Source organism: Urocitellus parryii, chromosome 14, assembly GCF_045843805.1.
Source record: "Urocitellus parryii isolate mUroPar1 chromosome 14, mUroPar1.hap1, whole genome shotgun sequence".
NCBI classification, from domain to species: domain Eukaryota; kingdom Metazoa; phylum Chordata; class Mammalia; order Rodentia; family Sciuridae; genus Urocitellus; species Urocitellus parryii.
Window position 1 is genome coordinate 51526966 of NC_135544.1, and position 18748 is coordinate 51545713.

The 18748-nt window shown below is 41.9% G+C and overlaps 1 protein-coding gene across 4 annotated transcripts in view; it reads left to right on the top strand.

Annotated features, from left to right (window-relative positions):
* Nucleotides 1-2153: 2153 nt before the first annotated feature.
* The window catches only part of Entpd4 (ectonucleoside triphosphate diphosphohydrolase 4), a 29408-nt gene continuing 12813 nt past the window's right edge, over nucleotides 2154-18748 (top strand). For 2 of the 4 annotated variants that reach the window (XR_013342392.1, XM_026397484.2), the window contains exons 1-8: nucleotides 2154-2282; nucleotides 8694-8787; nucleotides 10119-10316; nucleotides 11141-11346; nucleotides 14067-14217; nucleotides 14979-15082; nucleotides 16654-16713; nucleotides 16991-17145. Coding sequence is in view for 3 of the 4 variants with exons in the window: in XM_026397484.2 (XP_026253269.2) it covers nucleotides 8780-8787; nucleotides 10119-10316; nucleotides 11141-11346; nucleotides 14067-14217; nucleotides 14979-15082; nucleotides 16654-16713; nucleotides 16991-17145 (882 nt within the window). In the remaining variant the exon portion in view is untranslated. The remainder of the gene's footprint in view (nucleotides 2283-8693; nucleotides 8788-10118; nucleotides 10317-11140; nucleotides 11347-14066; nucleotides 14218-14978; nucleotides 15083-16653; nucleotides 16714-16990; nucleotides 17146-18748) is intronic. The other 2 variants (XM_026397485.2, XM_026397486.2) reach the window with 2 other exon arrangements.

The window sequence follows — 18748 nt, forward strand, 5'->3', positions numbered from 1 at the left end:
GCTGAGACTAAATAGTTCCCTTTTGATTCTAACCTTCTGTGGCTTCAAGATTCTAATGTGAATCAATATTTTGAAAGTCAGTGCATTTAGCCCTTCATATCCCTGGGTTCCACACCTGTGGATTCAACCAACCCCAGAGAGAAAATATATTTTAAAAATGGTATCTGGGCTGGGGTTGTGGCTCAGCGGTAGAATGCTGGCCTAGCAAGTGCGAGAACCTGGGTTCGATCCTCAGCACCACATATAAATAAATAAAAAGAAAGGTATTGTGTCTGACTACAATTAAAAAATAAATATTAAAAAATGGCATCTGTACTGAACATATAGAGACTGTCATTATTCCCTACATTATAACAAAATTCCCTACATTATAAAGTATAACAACTACTTACACAGCATTTACATTCTATTAGGTTTTATAAGTAATAAAGATGATTTCAAGGGAAGATATGTGTAGATTATATGCAAATAAACATTACACTATTTTAGGGCTGGGGTTGTGGCGGTAGAGCTCTTGCAACATGCATGTGCAAGGCCCTGGGTTCGATCCTCTGCACCACATGAAAATAAATAAAATAAAAGGTATTGTTTCCAACTACAACTAAAAAAATAAATATTAAAAAATTAGACTATTTTATATTAGGGGTTGGGCATCTCATGAATTTTGATAAACTGAGGAAGGCTTGGAATCGATCCCTCACTGATACCCAGGAACAACTGTTATTTAATTCTAAAACACAAGGTTCCCGTCACTGCTAGCCTACCTGCATGGACAGAAGCTCTATTGAGAGGTGCAATATTACTAGGGGGAGCAGGTGACACCAGGTGCTTGACCAAAGAGTCCACCTTAAATTATCAGTCCTGTCCAAGTATGTTTTATGATAAACGGAATTCAATAGATTGTTTTAGTCAATTTTTTTTTTTTTTTTTTTTTTATTTTTTTTTTTTGCTGCTGTGACCAAAAGACCTGGAAAGAACAATTAGAGGAAGAAAAGTTTATTTGGGGCTCACAGTTTCAGAGCTCTTAGTCCATAGACAGCCAACGTCATTGCTCTGTGCCCAAGGTGTGGCAGAACATCAAGACGAAAAGGAGAGGAGAAGGAAAGCAACTCAAGGCTGCAAGGAAGCAGAAAGAATGTTCCACTCAACAGGGATAAAACACATACCCCAAAGGCATGCCCAACAACCGACCCTCCTTCTCCAGCCATACCTTACCTGCTTACAATTCCCACCCAGTTAAGCCCCATGGATTAATGCAGTGGCTAAGTTGAAGCGTTCATAACCCAATCAACAACCTCCAATCTTTCTTGCATTGTCTCACACGAGTTTGGGGGGGGCATTTCATATCTAAACCATAGCATAGATGTTCCTTGGGCTTTACCTTTAAAAAATATCTTCAAGTGGCCAGTCACTTCTTATCTCTAACTCTTGACTGTCAAGGTCTCTTCCTATGGTCAAGTACAAAGCTCTGTGACTTCAAGGCAGTTTATCACTGAGCAACTTAGGGACCTTGAACTAACTGTGCTCTTCATCTTAGTATTTCTTCTTATAACTACTGCATATGTTGGGGTGTGGGAGTGGGAATGGGACAGACCTGCTCCCTTAGAATAGGCTCTAACAGATGCAAACTGGCGTCCTCAAGAGAATTACAAAAGCATAGGCTTTTATTTCCTATCTGTGAAACTCACAAACCTGAAACACTGTACAGAACCGGGCAGCAATGCTTAGCTCCTGTTTTCCTTGCGGGGCTGGTGCGGTGGACTGAACCCGGGGCCTCACACTTGCTAGGCAAGCCCTCTGCCATCGCGCTACCTCCCCAGCCCAATGCCTAGTTCTTAGGTTTTCCAGTGTTATTTTCCACAATCCTTAGAGCACCAAGAAAAGATAAACTGCGATCTCGTCAAAACAGCGTGGCTCGCTGACAGCCACACAGGCTAGAGGCGGCGGGAACCTCGGGCGCCTCCGCCTCGGCGCCCCGGGTTTGAGTATTAACCTCGGAGCAGCGGAGCGAAGCGGAGCGAAGCCCTCAGCGTACCTCAGGATTCGGTGCCCACCACTGGCCCCGCCCCCTCCCGGCGCGCACGCTCCCGCCGCCGCCGTGCGTACTCCGGGCACGCGCCGTGACGAGACGCCGACGTGAGTGGGGGCGGGGCCGCGCGCTGCGAGGCTCCGGGAACCGAGCGGAGCCTCCAGGAAGCGGGTCTGTGCTGCCGCCTCGCCCGCCGGCCGTGATGCTGCTCGCTCGCGGACCCCCGTCCCGGGAGCCCCGGCCTGCCGAGCAGGTGAGGCTGTCTTCCCGGCGCGGACGAGGGGAGGGCGAGCGGCCGAAGCCACGGGTGTAGGCGAGGACGGTTGGAGCGCTGGGGTCGGCGGGGCGGCGAGCGGGCCCAGAGCAGCCCGCGACCTGGGACTCCGGAGGACTCTCTCCGGAGCCCTCCCCGCGCGCGGCCCCCACTCCTCCTGCCCGGGTCGCGCGGCCACATCCGGGTTCTCCCCGGCAGCGCTGCGACCCCGAGTGGCAGGTGCTCGCCCCCAGCCCCGGTGGCACGAACCCGCATTCGTGTCGCGCCTCCACGGCGATCACGCAGGGTTTTCCCTCCCTGGCTGGTAGTGTGAGCAGAACCTGCCCAGGCAGAAGGCACAAAATCATGACATTTACATGTACTCCATCATTTTTACCCTTCTCTACTTTTAGTAAGTTTCATGTTAGATCTCTCCTCGGCATAATGGAGCTAATTGGGTGATAAAGTAATGATGCACAGCAGTGCTTCTCAAGTAATGCGTGGACACGTTGTCACGTTCTCTAGAGTATGCCCCAGGACATGAAGGGGTCCTCAGATCCCAGTGAGTTGAACACAGGTGCAGAGCATTTTCAGAGAATGTTTATCCCTAGGAAACGAAAGAGATGGATTATAAATTCAGGAATTTTGCATGCTGAAGGTAAACTAGAGGTTACTGAAGAATCCTGAATTAAGAGACTCAAATCCCAGCTTAAGTTTACATCGCAGTTTTATGTTCTGCTTTATAAGATGAAAATACCTAATTGTCTAACCTTGGAGAAAGCCTAAAAGGATTACGTTCTCTTGTGTTTTTGGATATTCCATGTTTCTGTTTGTATTCGGTTTAATTCTGTTTAACACTTTTACAGAATTATAAAAAGTAGCACTAATTTGTATAAGTAGTTTATTGCTCTACCTTGATGTTTATTTGTCACCTGTATTTGTTATATATTGAATCAATGACTTACATTCTTCTGACCCTAACAGGAAATGTATGATGTCTACCCTTTGAGAATATAGCCTAGGAAGAAGAGACAAAAATGAGAGTTAACTTAAGAATTTATATTCTGTACATATTTATTGAGGATGCTTATTTAAAATAGACTATACATGAAGAAAGAGAAGACTCAGAGTTGGTAAAACATTAGGAAGTAAAACAAATCTTGACAAAGAAAATTACTGTCCTTTGGGCCTTGAAAAAAAAATGTAATATTGAGAGCAGAATGTTAGAGGAAGTGGCATTATTAAAGGCCACAGGAGGCATGAGAACAGCTTGTGTGGGAGAGACCACCTCATCAGAGCATAGAGATGTTATCTGGACTGAGGACAGAACAGGTTGGTGAGATAAGATGGGAACAGTTGATGCATAGAGGGACTTGGGTTCCTCACAGAGAAGTTTATGTTGATCCACAGGATTACATAAAGTTCTTAGACTGCCATATTTTGAAAGCAGAGTTTTATAAAGAGGTGTTTACACAAAGGGATGTTCACAATGAAAGCAGAAGTGACCCTTCAAGATAGTCTTTAGATAGTCATGTCTGCTCTGTCATCCCTGATGTGTGGGATGTCTGAGGAAGAACTGTCAGGACTCGGTGAATAGAATGTTGGCACAATAGAAGAAAATTAAAGCTGAGAGCCAGGTAACCCTGGCAGTGGTGTTATCTCTCTTGCACCTGGATAATTTGGAAGGTGGTATTGTTTGCATCAAAAAATCGTGACCACAGACCTGGACTAATTGAATTTATGGTGCCAGGGCTTCAATAAGTTTGGAATGTAGACCTTGAGGAAAAATCATATTTGAGAGACTACAGACCGATGCAGTTGAACAAAATACACATCATAAAGGCACCACCATGCTTTCTTAAAACAGAATGATCAGAGTTGTTTAGGTGTATCTTTTACCCTAGTGAAATCACAGTGCCAACTGGCACCTTCACTTTTTTGCAGCTTTAAAAAAAAAAAAAAAAGACAGCTGTTTTTTAGAAACTTTGTTCAAATATTTGCAATTATTCAGGATCCTCCTGGGATCCTTTGATATTCAAATGATCTTTTTTGAAACCTGTCATCTGCCTTTTCTAATTCAGGAAGGCCTGCCTCTCCTAGTTGTTACCTGTTGGTGACTTTGTTTGCACTGGATTCAGGAGTTCCATAGTGCCTATTTCACTGCATCCTGCATCTATCACCAGAGAAAACTTTGCAGTTGATTTGTGTTGTTGGTCTTGACTGTCACAGAGAGACTGACAGAGACATTGACCCATGACCAAATGAGCTTCACACTGCTAAAGGATGATGAGCTAAGGAGGAAATAACCAACTGAAATAACCAGGCTTTGGGTGTCTCTCTGGTGATGATCTAATGCATGTTAGGCCTCTTAAAAACATTGCAGTATTACTGAGAATTTGCCTTCTTAAGCTCTGGTGCCAAGATTCTTAACTGAAAGGATTACTGGAGTTTACATTTTAATATCAAATTAATATTGTTGACTGCTAGCCAACAATCAGCCATACTTTTGTCCTAACTAAGAGTAATCACTTCAGCAAATTATGAACTGTCCTTTTTCTCTGTCTTTAAACACACATTTCTAAACTTAAAATAATATCATGTATTCTTGTCAAAACCCTCACATATCCTAAAAAAAAAAAAAAAGTTCTAAGACACATAACTTTCATCATTTTTAGGGTGCATCTTTGAAGGATATTCTCCACTCTCACCCCAACCAAAGGCTGTCTTCTACCTCTAGGAGTCCTTTCTGTTGGCAGTATCCTTCTGTTGGCAGTATCCTTCCTTTGCTCTTCTCTGAATTCCCACTGCAAGTTCTCTTGATAATTTCCTGAGTATTAGTATTTCTGTACCGATCTGCAAACTTCCTGAAACTTGGAGCTGGGATCATTGCTCCTGGAGTTGGTTTGTTCTCCTATCACCTTTCTAGTCTTGATCATTGACTCATTAAAGGCCTTTCTTCCCTTAGGACCCATTTGCCTTTAACAGTGTGTTACTAAAATTTTATTTTGTCTTGTTCTTAGTTCAGCTATCACATTCTATCATTGATTCTTTAAACTGTTCACATTGGAATTACTCTGTCTTGAGTTTTTAAAATAGGCTTTCTGCATATAGCCAAAGGGGATTTGATGCTGGAAACTGGCAATATCATCAGTCAAAGGTAGCTTGTTAGAAGTTAGTTATTTGTTCTGATGATAAAATTAATATATGCCCTTTGAAAAACATAGACAAATAACAGAAAATAATGACACATGATCCTACTGTTCAGAAATAAGCAAACACTATTAACATTTTTATATATTTCCTTCTGTTTTTCCCTTATGCATGATGGAATGTTTTCATTTAATGTATGGTGGCATCTTCCTGTTTCAATATATATAAAGCTAGATCATCACCTTGAATTATCACATTGTACTCAATTGCATAAATATGCAATTTTACCAACCTCAATAATTGACATTAGTAATGGTGATTTGCTCTTATACATTACTACTATGATGAACATCCTGTACATATTTTAATTAGTTAACCCTATAATTTCCTAGAAATTCTGGAAGGATGGGAGGTAGAGCAGAGGGTAAGCACTTTAAAAATTTTTTTTTTGTAATTTTAGATGGACACAATACTTTTATTTTGTTTCTTTATCTTTATGTGGTGCTGAGGATTGAACCCAGGGCCTCACACATATTAGGCAAGTGCTCTACCACCGAACCACAATCCCAGCCTGAGGGTGAGCACTTTGAAACGTTCACTTAAGTTACTCAATTGCCCCCAGAAGGTTAGTACCTATTTAGAGTCTCACCATCAGTACTTGATGTCCACATCACCCTCTTACCAAAGTCTGATCAGACTTAAATCTCTGCCAATCTGATAGCTGTCAAGTCTGTTTCCTGAATGCTGATGAAGTTAGATTTTTTTTAACCATATGTGTTTCTTATCTTGTTAATATCCAGTTACCCATTTTTCTGTTCCATTGTTTCTCTTATTTATAAGAATGTTTTATAAGTGAAGCATATTTCATTTTTGTTATGAGTGTTACAGTATTTTCCCAAGCCATGTGTATTGGAAGGGATTTTTCTTAAAACATACAGAAGTCCAAAAGTCTTATTGTAGACATTCTCCTTCATTGATGGTTTGAGACCTTGTGACTAGGAGAGACTGGACTTGCTCAGTGCTGTGCGGAGTACTTTCTATATGATTGTGTCAGAGTTCAACATCTGCATTGGCTAATGCAGATTTTGCATGTGACAGTTGAGTTCTTGAAATGAAGCTATTGCAAGTAAGGAACTTAATTTTTTATTTTATTTTAGTTACTTTAAATAGCCACAAATGACAGGTGGCTGCCATATTGAGCTTCTCAGGACTAGGTCTTGAGGAGCATTTTTTACATTCTAAGGAGTTAGGACCTTTTTCCCCCAGTGAAAGAGAAGAATTGGAGTGGGGAGTTCCTCTAATAGCTGTCAAGTTTGGAAAGATCATGCCGGTGTAGAAGTTTTTGACCCTGTTGGGTCCCAGAACTCTAACACTTGGCATCTTGCCAGCCCTTTCCCAGAGTCTGTGATGGTGGCAACATGGCCACTAAGCAGGCCTAAATCTGTCCCAACCCCCTACCCTAAAAAGCACTCATTCTGGAGGGGAAGACATGCGAACAGGAGAAAGCACACACACACAGAAGAGTAAGGGCCTCACACTTGAATCCCAGCTCCACATTTTACTCACTGACCTTAGGCAAGGTACTGAGCCTTTCTTCCTTGTCTTTAAAACTTCACAATTAGGGTACCTACCTACTATGCTGTTAGGAGGACTCAATATTTGCAAAACATTTGGAGCAGGGACTGGCACTAATAAGCACTTATGTAGATACTTAATGAAGTAAATGTTAAGGAGACAAATCATGGAAGGGAGCTGGGTGGAGGGGGATGTTTGTCATTATTGCTTCCTGAGAAGATGACATTTGAGTAAAGACCTGAAGGGGGTTAGAAAGTGAGCCTTAGAGCCATAAAATTCCAAGAAGAGGGAGCAGCAAGGTCAGAGAGCAGAGAGTATCTGACATTTTGAAGCCCATCAGGAAAACAGTGTGTCTGGAATGCAGTGAAAGGGGGCCAGTAGAGCAGGGGCCAGAGCCTGGAGGACTTTGGAGGTCAGAGTAAAGCCTTTGACTTTAAGAGGGTGGGAGCCACTAGAGGATTTTGAGTACAGGAATAATATTATCAGGGTCCTGAATGGAGCAGTGAGTGGGTTATCAGCTGCAGAGGAAGAATCTGTGCCTGAGGGTAGGGGGTAAACATTGGCAAGTCTCTGAGTGAGACAGCACATGAAACAAGAACCTATCCTTGTTGAAGGTGACAAAGAAAAGGAACGGGTTTTAGAAAGGCTGAAGTTAAAGAAATGGAAGGAATATATAAGAAATTGGGTCAGGAAGATGAAGTAGAGGCGGGTCACAACTCTGTTTTCTGATTTGAGCAGCTTGGGGTAGTTGAGATCAGCTGTGCAGGGGAGGAGCAGGTGGAGAGGAGAGAGGATGGGGATGGCAGTTTAGAAGTTCAATTACAGAAATGCTTCACTGTCTGCCACATTCAGATGGAGATGTCTTGGTGTTGAAGATCTATATCATAGCTCAGAAGAGCTGGTGGAGGAAGCTTTACGTGATCAGGTGAATGCAGCCGCATTGAGGCTGATCAGGAACAGTGATTAAGTTAGAAGGGAGTGGACAGAACCTAGGGCGTGCCAAAGCAAACAGGAGTGGCAGAGCACCCTCCCAAAGAAGTATTCAGGAGCTTCAAAGCCCACTAGCGAAGACTGAAGTCTTAGGAGGCCAGAAGGGGAAAACCAGTGCCCCAGAAAGACTTGGAAATATCCCCTAGCTTCAGCAGCCTGATAGGAGGCCCTGGCTAGATGCCACTGGCTTCTCTGTGCTGTGTGATGTGGGAGCTGGAGGAGGAGCAAAAATGGTGAAAGGGTCAGAGGACCAACTTGGGAAGAGCATCTGTGTGGCACTTTGTATAAAAGGGAAGTGTGATAGATATCTATCAAGTGAATGGTTATTTCCAATTCCCATTTACTTAATCATTCTGCATACCTCCTACCTCCTCAGATTCTCCCTGACATTCAGCACAACAAGACATTTAAATGTCATTAAATGACATTAAATAGGTCTTAAGACCTATCTGATAACCCAATATTTGGGGGGTTCCAGAGATCCTTAGTACTACCAAGTGCCAGACTATAATCATCTCTTGATTAAGTCCTGCTTCCCTGACAGCATGAAATTAGAAGTATGTTGCTCAAAATAAATACTTGCGACCCTTTCAACACAAGGATCACATATCAGAATCTGTGTGGCTGGATTGAAGTGTGCCCTTGACAGCATAGACATTTCCTTTGATGGCACTATCTTTCTCATTTCTGAAACAGAAGGGCGCTAACTAGACGAGGACCTCAGCACTGTCTGTGTGAGCAGCACCAACTCCATAGCATTGCCTTGGAGCTAGCCTTTCGGCATGGGGAGGTAAGTGATGGGCTAATGGCCGTCTTGAAACTGAGATTTGGGTGCCAAAAAAACAAGAGGGAGAGGGTTGGGGCTGTAGCTTAGTGGTAGAGCACTTGCCTAGCATATGTGAGCCACTGGGTTTGGTCCTCAGCACCACATAAAAATAAATAATAAAAAAAGTATTGTGTCCATCCACAATTAAAAAGAAACTATTTTAAAAAAGGGGGCTGAGGCTGTGGCTCAGTGGTCGAGCGCTCGCCCAGCACGTGCGAGACCCTGGGTTCTATCCTCAGCACCGCATAAAAATAAATAAAGATATTGTGTCCAACTACCACTAGGAAAAGTAAATAAATTAATTATTTTTTTTAAAAAATGGAAAAAAAAGAGAGAGAAAGAAATATAAATCCCAAGAGAAATAGGTTCAGAGTTTGACACCTTTATTCTTTCAGGGCCCAGTAGGTGAGGGAAAGTGATACTGTAGGAAGGTAGTTGCCATGGAGTGGCCAGATCCCTGTGGAGTCAAGAAACTACAAATGGAAAAGGCATTGAGTTGGCATGCTGCCTCCCCCTCAGTGAGGAAGTTGAATCCATAAGTACTCTCAAAGTGAACAGTGTAGAAATTAAATATAAACTAATAAAATTTATCCTACAGGTATTGAGAGTTTTTACAAAAAGCCTAATAGTAGTTCTAGAATGAGCCTCTCCTTCCTCACACAAACTAAAATGTTTCCTATTTACTAAAATGTTTCAAAGGAATCTTTCTAAAAACAGGTCATAACACCTTTATTAACTTTGTTATGAGGAGGTGTTGAAGAATCTGTTTGTCATTAGGCCTCTGGGAGAAATTTGCCTTGGAATTCCCTGTGAGGGAAATCTTACTTCCCTCAGCTACTTACACATCATGGAGAGTCTCCTGGATTGGTCTGCTCACATTTGTAGGATTAGCTGACAGCATGCTCACGACAGGCATTTCAATTCCCTCATTTTCCTTTGGCTTCATAATTTTTAAACTGACTTCATTATCAATTTATATATTTATCTGATTGAACACTTAAGTTTGTTTTTTGGGGGGAACAGAGCAGGGTAGAATTAAAATCTACACAATGCTCTCAAGAAGAGGGGGACAGTACACCCAGTGTCGTTTACCATCTGGGCCTAATTCTCATGTATATCATTTTTTAATAACATGTCTGTAGTAAGACAGCAACATGGAATGTACTGGTATACAGACACCAACAGGCAGGCAAGTAGGAGGAGCTCCAGCTGGACATCTACCCATAGGTTCAGTGCAGGGGAGGGGAGGCCTCTTTGAAGCATATTGCTTTAAAATCTGTTTTTTGGAATTTCAGGATCGGCATCTCCTGCCTTTTTCCTGCTTCTTGGCATTTTAGCATCTCTCCAGTAGGTTGTCCTCGAATTCTGAATACCAATTTACGCCAAATTATTGTCCTTAGCATCCTGGCTGCTTCTGTCTCACTTTTATACTATTCTGTCATCATAATCCGAAATAAGTATGGGCGGCTATCCAGAGACAAGAAACTTCAAAGGTAAGAGATGAAAACATCTTTTTTCTAGAAGGGATGCCATACCCTCTGGCTGACCTTATTCAGGCTACTATAACAGAATACTGTAGACCTCATAAACAACAGAAATTTAAATTTATTTTTCATAGTTCTGGAGGATAAGATATACAAGATAAGGTGCCAGCAGCCTTGATGTTGAGGGCCTGATTCCCAGTTCATAGATGGCACCTTCTTGCTTTGTCCCTGCAAGATGAAAGTAGAGTGCATTCTCTGGGGTCTCCTCCTTTATGATTTCATCACCTCCCAGAGGGTAGTATCACATTGGTGATTAGTTTTCAACAAATGAATTTGGGCGAAGACACAAGCATTCTAACTGTAACATGCCATTTTAAGGCTTCAAGGCATTTGAGTTAGGTTGAAATGTAAGGGAAATGTGGCTATAGGACCTGGATTCTGTATTGACTGCCACATGGCATGAAAAATTGAAATGTTTGAGAGTGGCTGCCCACTGACCACCCAACTGATGTTATAAGAGGAGTAGTTACTTAAACAAAAGCTTCTCCTCTATGATGTCTTAAGCCGATTTCTGAATTAACATTTGTAGGTTGGGAATGATTTGCTTTTTGGAACCTGTATGAGCTTCTGTAGAGGAGTAAAGAGCACAGCCCTGGTTAGATATTTTTCAGAACCACTTGTTTTGTCTTCTTTTGGCTCATCGGCTGTCCATGCTGAGAATGCTACAGGAAACCGCACAGCTTAGAAATCAGGCGTGGTGCTTGGGTGCTACATTTTCTCTGTTACGTAGGTGTAGGATGACATTCTAAGAGCATGTGCATCTTCCTCATAAGGTACTTGGCACGAGTTACAGACATTGAAGCTACAGACACCAGTAATCCCAATGTGAACTATGGAATCGTGGTGGACTGTGGTAGCAGCGGGTCTCGGATATTTGTGTATTGCTGGCCACGGCACAACGGCAATCCTCGCGATCTGCTGGACATCAGACAGATGCGGGATAAAAACCGAAAGCCCGTGGTGATGAAAATAAAACCAGGTATGTGAATGAGAACCGCCTGGTTTAGCTCCTGCTCTCTCTGGTGCCTTCCATATCCTCCCTTCTGTCCACCCTGTCCTCGGCCTACTTCTGCGCCCACACCAGCACCCGACAGCTCTCCTTGCTCACTCTCCTTCTCCTTCCTTTCTAGTTTGTACATGTGACTAACACCTTGATAAAACACCCAAAACTATGTCCTTCTGTGCCCTGTGGCGACTCCCTAGTGCCTCACTCGCCATGGCCACCCTCATACTTGCTGGTTGGCATTCACTGCAGGACTGTTTTCCCTGTTTGGTAGCCATAGTCCGCTAATGACAAGGCCATTTCAGATAACTCGTGAGACAATATACTGCATGTACTTGTGATTTAAAAACTATCATCCAAACACTTCTGATGACTAGAAAGAACATAAAAGAGCTAATAACATAATTATGGGCAGTTTTTAAAGATACTTTTGTTTCTAAGCAATTTGTAAAACTTAAGGCCTGGCTTCCCATCAGGTAATTTGAATCAGTGGTTCTCACTGTTTTCTTCATTGCACCATTTCCATGGGCAGCGGCCTTCTGTCAGGAGCATTCAGAATGAAACAATCAGGAGCGCCTGGGGGTGAACTTTTCTACAGTGGTGGTTAATAACATAGATTTTAAGTGGTGGACTGTAGATCTTAAGAGATACAGTGGCTTTTATTTCATCTTATCAATGTATTAAATGGCAAAATATTAAATCCAAACTATCCAAGGAACTTATCTTTAAAATATTAGAGAAACAGAAAGAAATGATAAATGTTTAAGATGGAAATACTAATTACCCTGATTTGATCATTACACATATGAATACATATCAAATGATTACACTATACCCTATAAAATGAAGGTTTATTACATATCAAGTAGAAAACTTAAAAAAGAACATTGATAAATAATAACCATAGCTTCTTATCACCATTCCAGAAATATAATTAATATCAGTATATTTCTGTGAGTGAAGATTAATTTTCCTTATAACTTGGTGAATGACTCAGATTTTAGTTTTCTATTTTCCTTTCCCAATTTGTATCTGTTTCTAATCTAGAAACATTTTCAGGGCTAAAGTAATATTGATCAAATAAAAAATTCAGCAGAAGACTAAAACGTGGAACTGGGTAAAGCACTGTACGTTTTATCTAGCTTTGTATACCAGGTCCCATTAGTGATTCATCACTTCTTGTGGAATAAGATAAAAACTTTCATGCTTTTCTAAATAAAGGGATAGCTGCATCATCCCAGGATGTACCCTGGACTCTTATTTAAATGAAGCTTACTGTGGTTCTCTCTCAATCTGTGCAAAGTACTGCAGGTATAAATCAGAATGCCTTTCTAGAGCACTTCTCATCTTGAAGCATGGACTCCCAGATACAGTAAGGATATGGCAAGATTCTAGAAATGTTCTTAATAGATCCTAGCTAGTTTGGGGCTTGGTGTCCATTGAAGTAGTATTCCATGTACAGTCAAAAAACTTGTCTATTAGTCCATTTTCTCCTGATGCCTTTGATAAGTCACTTCATCTTTCTTAGTCCACAGTTTCTTAGTCTGTGAAATAAGCAATCTTTGGACTTCTAAAGTCTCCCTCATTTTGAATATTACCAGGCTCTGCATTAGGTGCTGAGAATATAAATTTGAACCAGACGTGTGCCTTTGAGAAACTTACAGTTGTAATGGGACAGGCAAGTAAGTAGGTAATTTCTATATGGTGCAGTGAGTGTATGACTGGCAGTACTGGTGAACTGGAGATATAATGAGAGCTTTCTCTGTTGGGGTTCTGTGGGCAAGACTTCTGAGGAGAAAGGAGCTGAGTGGACAAGCAGGAGTTAGCCGGGTGAGAGAGCAGGGAGAGGGAAGACACTTCTGGCTGAAATGCAGAGGCCTAAGTCCAGAGTGTGGCATGTTACAGAACCGTTAACTCAGTGTAGGCAAAGGGAAGGAACTTGAGCAGAGGTGAGGATGGGTGAGCATTCTAGGGGTGGTGTGCTTCTCTAGAGTTGAGCTGTGTGGAGGAAATGGAACCACAGAGGCTTTCAAACCAGGAGGAAGCATCCCTCCAGCAGGGAATATTGGGGGACGGTGGAGACTGGAGTGTGTTGCACCAGACCACAGGGGGTAGTAGTGTCAAAAGAGACCAGGAGAAGTGAAGTAAAATGAGAGGAATTGAGGGGAGGTGTCTTTGAAAATCATTGTGCTGGCTGGGGGCTGGAGAAGGATTTTCTCCAAGATCCTGGCTTGAGTTCTGAGGGGGCACACAGTGGCACAGGCATGTTCACAGTGGAATTTGAGTTTGGATTGGATTTGTTGCCTTTGGGTGGCTGAGAGGATGAGCAGCCGAGATGGGCAGTGCACAGTTCATTCATACTGACCAGAAGGATGGGAAAGAGTTCTCAGGACTGGGGACAAGATTTGGAGACCGTGGCACATTGATGGTGCTAGCAGCCCTGGGAGTGGCAAGCTTGCCTGAGGAAAGGGGATGAGCTCTTGCCTGGGCCACTTAGTACATGCTCAGTCAGGTCTGTGCTCGTTGACAATGGAGAAGAGGGAATAGGGCTGAATGGATATTGCCATGGCAGCCAGGAAGAAAGGGGTAGGGCCCCCGGGAGAGTGTAGATGTAGCTTGACCTTCTCCACCTCCGCCGCGCTGAAGCTTGTCTTACTAAGATGCTCACCGCTAACTGGAGTGTCCTGTTTCCCAAGGCATCTCAGAGTTTGCTACCTCTCCAGAGAAAGTCAGCGATTACATTTCACCGCTTTTGAAGTTTGCTGCAGAGCATGTGCCAAGGGAAAAGCACAAAGAGACACCACTCTACATTCTCTGCACTGCTGGGATGAGAGTCCTTCCGGAAAGGTGAGCCTGCACCAGAGGACCAGGCAGCCCCCACTCCTCCACTGCCGCCCCATCACCATCAAAAGCAAGACATTCGTCATCTTTCTTCAAATCCAGACTCGTCCCAGGACCCACCAAATAGCTTTTAGTTTACTTATTTATGACAATAAATTAAACAGTTATCATTTTAGAATGACATCATTTAAAAAATCTATTATTTAAGGAATGGTTGCAGTTATTTTTCTTTTTTTGGTGGCAGGAGGAGGGATTCAACTCAGGGGCACTCAACCACTGCGCCACATCCCCAGCCCTATTTTTTATTTTATTTAGAGACAGGGTCTCACTGAGCTGCTTAGTGTCTCACTGTTGCTAAGCTGGCTTTGAACTTGTGATCCTCCTGCCTCAGCCTCCTGAGCTGCCGGGATTACCGGTATGCAACCACCATGCCCCGCAGTTGCAGTTATTTTTCACTGTAGGAATCACATAATCCATGTAACTTGTTCATTTTGAAAAGTCATTTCTACAATAAATAATCTTTTTTTTTTTTCTGGTGCTGGGGATTGAACCCAGGACCTTGTGCATGCAAGGCAAGTACTCCACCAACTGAGCATATCCCCAGCCCAAATAATCTTTTCAATGAATTGCTTTGGTTTTAAAATTCACTGTTGTGTAGGATATATCAAAGCCATGGGACTTTTTATTTTTTTGGTTTGTTTTTTCCAAAATAGAAAAAAACTGAGGTTATACTATTTTGATGTGTAAATTTTGGGGTTGCCTTACAGCCAGCAGAAAGCCATTCTGGAGGACCTCCTGACCGACATCCCAGTGCACTTTGACTTCCTCTTTTCTGATTCTCATGCTGAAGTCATTTCAGGGAAACAAGAAGGTTGGTATATTGGCTTTCAGCTTACAACCTGGGATGCTTTTTCTTTCAATTCTCCCCATTTTCCCCTGTATATACTTTATTAAATTTTGAAATATCTTCAAATTTGGGAAATCAAAGACCTGAAATATTCTTAAATGACTAAATTAGCTTCTTATATGCCTGTTCTTTATTACTAAAGCATTAAGCCAGTTTGTCTTTACCACATTTAAGGAACATACTTAGAACTCACTGTGATAGGGAAAATTTGTATTTCTTATCTGACTTATGTGGCTTTCTGAATTATAGTGATTGTTGAGCTTTTGGAATCTTCTCACTTATGCGTTAGCAAGGGGAAGTTCTTGACTTGATACTCTGAGAAAATGATAGTTCTATTTTGAAAGAAATTATTCTACTTTAGAATGAAATGACAAGTCAGTGATATTTGGGAAATAGCTTGCTAGAAATGAAGACTCAAAAGTCAGTATTTATTTCAGAATCATCTGTCATTTCAACAAGTACTACTTATGTGAAAAGCACTATAGAAAATACAGAATTTGGGGAGCTGCCATTGAACAGATAAGTGAGGTACACAGAACTAGGAGGTTAATTTAAGTACCAAAAGGAAGATAAAAAGTATCACATGAGTCAAGAGGTATTTTTTCTTTTTCCAGCCAGGACCATCAGGGAGTAATTGACCTCAGAACTATTCAACGGGTATTTCTAAATTGAACATGCCAGAGCAGTAGGAGGGTAGGGCTCTGCAGAAGGGGTAGGGAGTACATTCCAAGCAGAAGAAATGATCTGAGTTAGTTGTTGTTGGAAAGGGTGGCCCTGGACAGCTATTTAAGTAAGCATGGTTTAGTTTGAGCCCCGAGTCTGGGCTTTGTTCTGTGTGTCAGCCCAACAGCAGAGGATAGAGGGGTTACCATGCAAGGTGGAGGCAGGATGATTGAGCTCATGGATTGTCACCTCCTCTCTCTGTAATGACACAAATCAAGGTGAGAGTGAAAAAAGGACAAAAATTGTATGTAGGAAATGTCACAAAAATAGAATCAGACTTGGCAACTGAGTGAACGTGAGAGTCGAAGTAAAAGATAACTCAAATTTTTAAGACCTTTGAATTTATAGATTGAACTTCCTACAAAAGTAAAAATTTTAATTTTATTTTTTTAGTTTTAGGTGGACACAATATCTTATTTTACATTCATGTGGTACAGAGGACCGAACCCAATGCCTCATGCATGCTAGGGGAGCGCTCTACCACTGAGCCACAACCCCAGGCCCCAAAAGTAAAATTTTTATAACAAGTGAAAGCTCCAGTATTTTTAAACAAACCATTAATTTCAAAGGAAAACTTGGACCTGAGAAATTATATTTTCAACTTATGTAAATGACATAAAATTATCAGTATTAAAATTGAAAGTCCTTGAAAAATCACTAAGAAAAGATAAAAGAAATGTGTTAGGTGATATTTTTACAAGTTGTTGAGGATTAAAATAAATGAGATATTTGTGCAGGCTGTGCTGATAAGGGTTATACAAAGTGTTTAAAAGCTTAATTTTGCCTATTTTTATTTTGTGAAATGTCTGTAGGTGTGTATGCATGGATTGGCATTAATTTTGTCCTTGGACGATTTGAGCATATTGAAGAAGGTAAGTGTCATGTTTCCAATGAATGAGTCTAACTGGAAATTAAGGTTTTCTGTGTAATCCAAAGGCTTAAGAGGAGCTAAGTCTCAAGACGGTGCTGAGTGTGGGGGCAGAGCCAGAAGGCTCCGTCCAACTCAGTTGACTAAGCTCGCCTACCACTGGGAGGCTATCCTGGATTTGCCTGAGCACTTGAAACCTTCCAAGTACACAGGCGATGCCCCACAAGATCACAGTGTTCTGGGTTCGTTCTGCTCCGGTGGACATTTCCTGTTCTTTCTAGATGATGAGGCACTTGTGGAGGTGAGCATTCCTGGTAGTGAGAACAGCCAGGCCATCATCCGGAAAAGAACAGCGGGCATTCTCGACATGGGAGGCGTGTCGACCCAGATAGCATACGAAGTCCCCGAAACTGTAAGCTTTGCCTCCTCACAGCAGGTTACTATCTGTACAAATTGCCTTCTGTTTGGTTTGGTTTTCATTTAACATGTCTCCATCCATTTTTGTTTTGTTTCCTGAGTCTGAACACATCTTTACTGTGCTTGCTGTGGGCCCACCTTCTCATCCCAGGAGGAAAGAGGCTGCAGGAAGGAGGCGGGCCTCAGCCAGCCGCTAGCGTTTGTGCCTTGAGACCAGCTGGTTTGTTTTCTGAACTTAGACTTTTCTTTGGTATATGTCACTAGCATGCTTGAGTTTTTGATTTATGTTTTCACTTCAGTCACTTCTTTTCTCAAGGTATTTAAAATTTAATACAGTAGCTTCTGATTTTTTAAGTCATAATTGGGGAAGATCCTTTCTTTTTTTTTTTTTTTTTTTTTTTAAAGAGAGAGTGAGAGAGGGGAGAGAGAGAGAGAGAGAGAGAGAGAATTTTTTTTTAATATTTATTTTTTAGTTCTCGGCGGACACAACATCTTTGTTGGTATGTGGTGCTGAGGATCGAACCCGGGCCGCACGCATGCCAGGCGAGCGCGCTACCGCTTGAGCCACATCCCCAGCCCGATCCTTTCTTTTTAATGGCTCAATCAACTTTGAACTTTTCTGGAAAGAATCGAGGTTGTTATCCACTACCCCACATCTCTGAATTGGTGGTTTGCTTGTCTTTTCTCCACACCCTTGAGTATTCTCTGTCACAGCCTGTGGTCTTCCGCAGGCCAGGCAGCTGTGTACAAGGAACACCAGGGCCGCTTCCACGTGTTTTCCTGAATTACTTTGTGTCTCTATCGCTCGGTGTGGGTCCAGCTGGGAAGGAGCACCAAAGCCTGGTGTCCTGCTCTATCCCCCAGAAGTGGGGTGGGCAAACAGGCCTCATGGTGTCATCTTCCTGTTCCTCACCAGTTGTGTGACCTTGTGCAAGTCACACTGCTTCTTTGAGCCAGTTTGTTCTTCTCTTAATGTGATAAAAGCCCCTATAGGATGGGGTTAATGTAAAGTTAAAATAATGCACAGAATGTGTAATACACTTCCCAGCACCAAGTATGTGCTTAATCAATGTTTTTGGTGTCTTTGTTTCCTATTTCCCATTCCAAATGTGTCTTTAGAAATCATTATGTTCCATAAAAAAATCATGTCCCCACAATATAAAGCAACAAATACTATAAAGGAAGTTTGGTGAAAATTAGAAATGAAAATTCTATGAACTCATCATTTAAAAAATCATTATTAGTATTTTGGTGAATTTCTCTTTTTTTCCTATTTATAGTTTTAAAAAATACATTTGCCCTGACACTACTGTTTATATAATTTTGTGTCTCTTGTTTAGCAATGTATAGTATGTTCCTCTGTTATTGATTACTGTAATTAACTTAAGCTTCCCTTGAGATTGTGTATTAAGACAACCTCCAGTTTTTTTTGTCTCATAGAATTGTAAAGGCCATCTCTGTGTATAGCCTTTTTTGTTTTTATATTTATTTCCATAGATTTACTAGGTCAGAGTATGAACTGTATCTCTAACTTCCTTTTTAGAGAGTTGTAACAATACCATAAGTGTACAAAACACCTGAAATTTCCTAAGTCAGGATCATCATTTTGAATTATGAAGGAT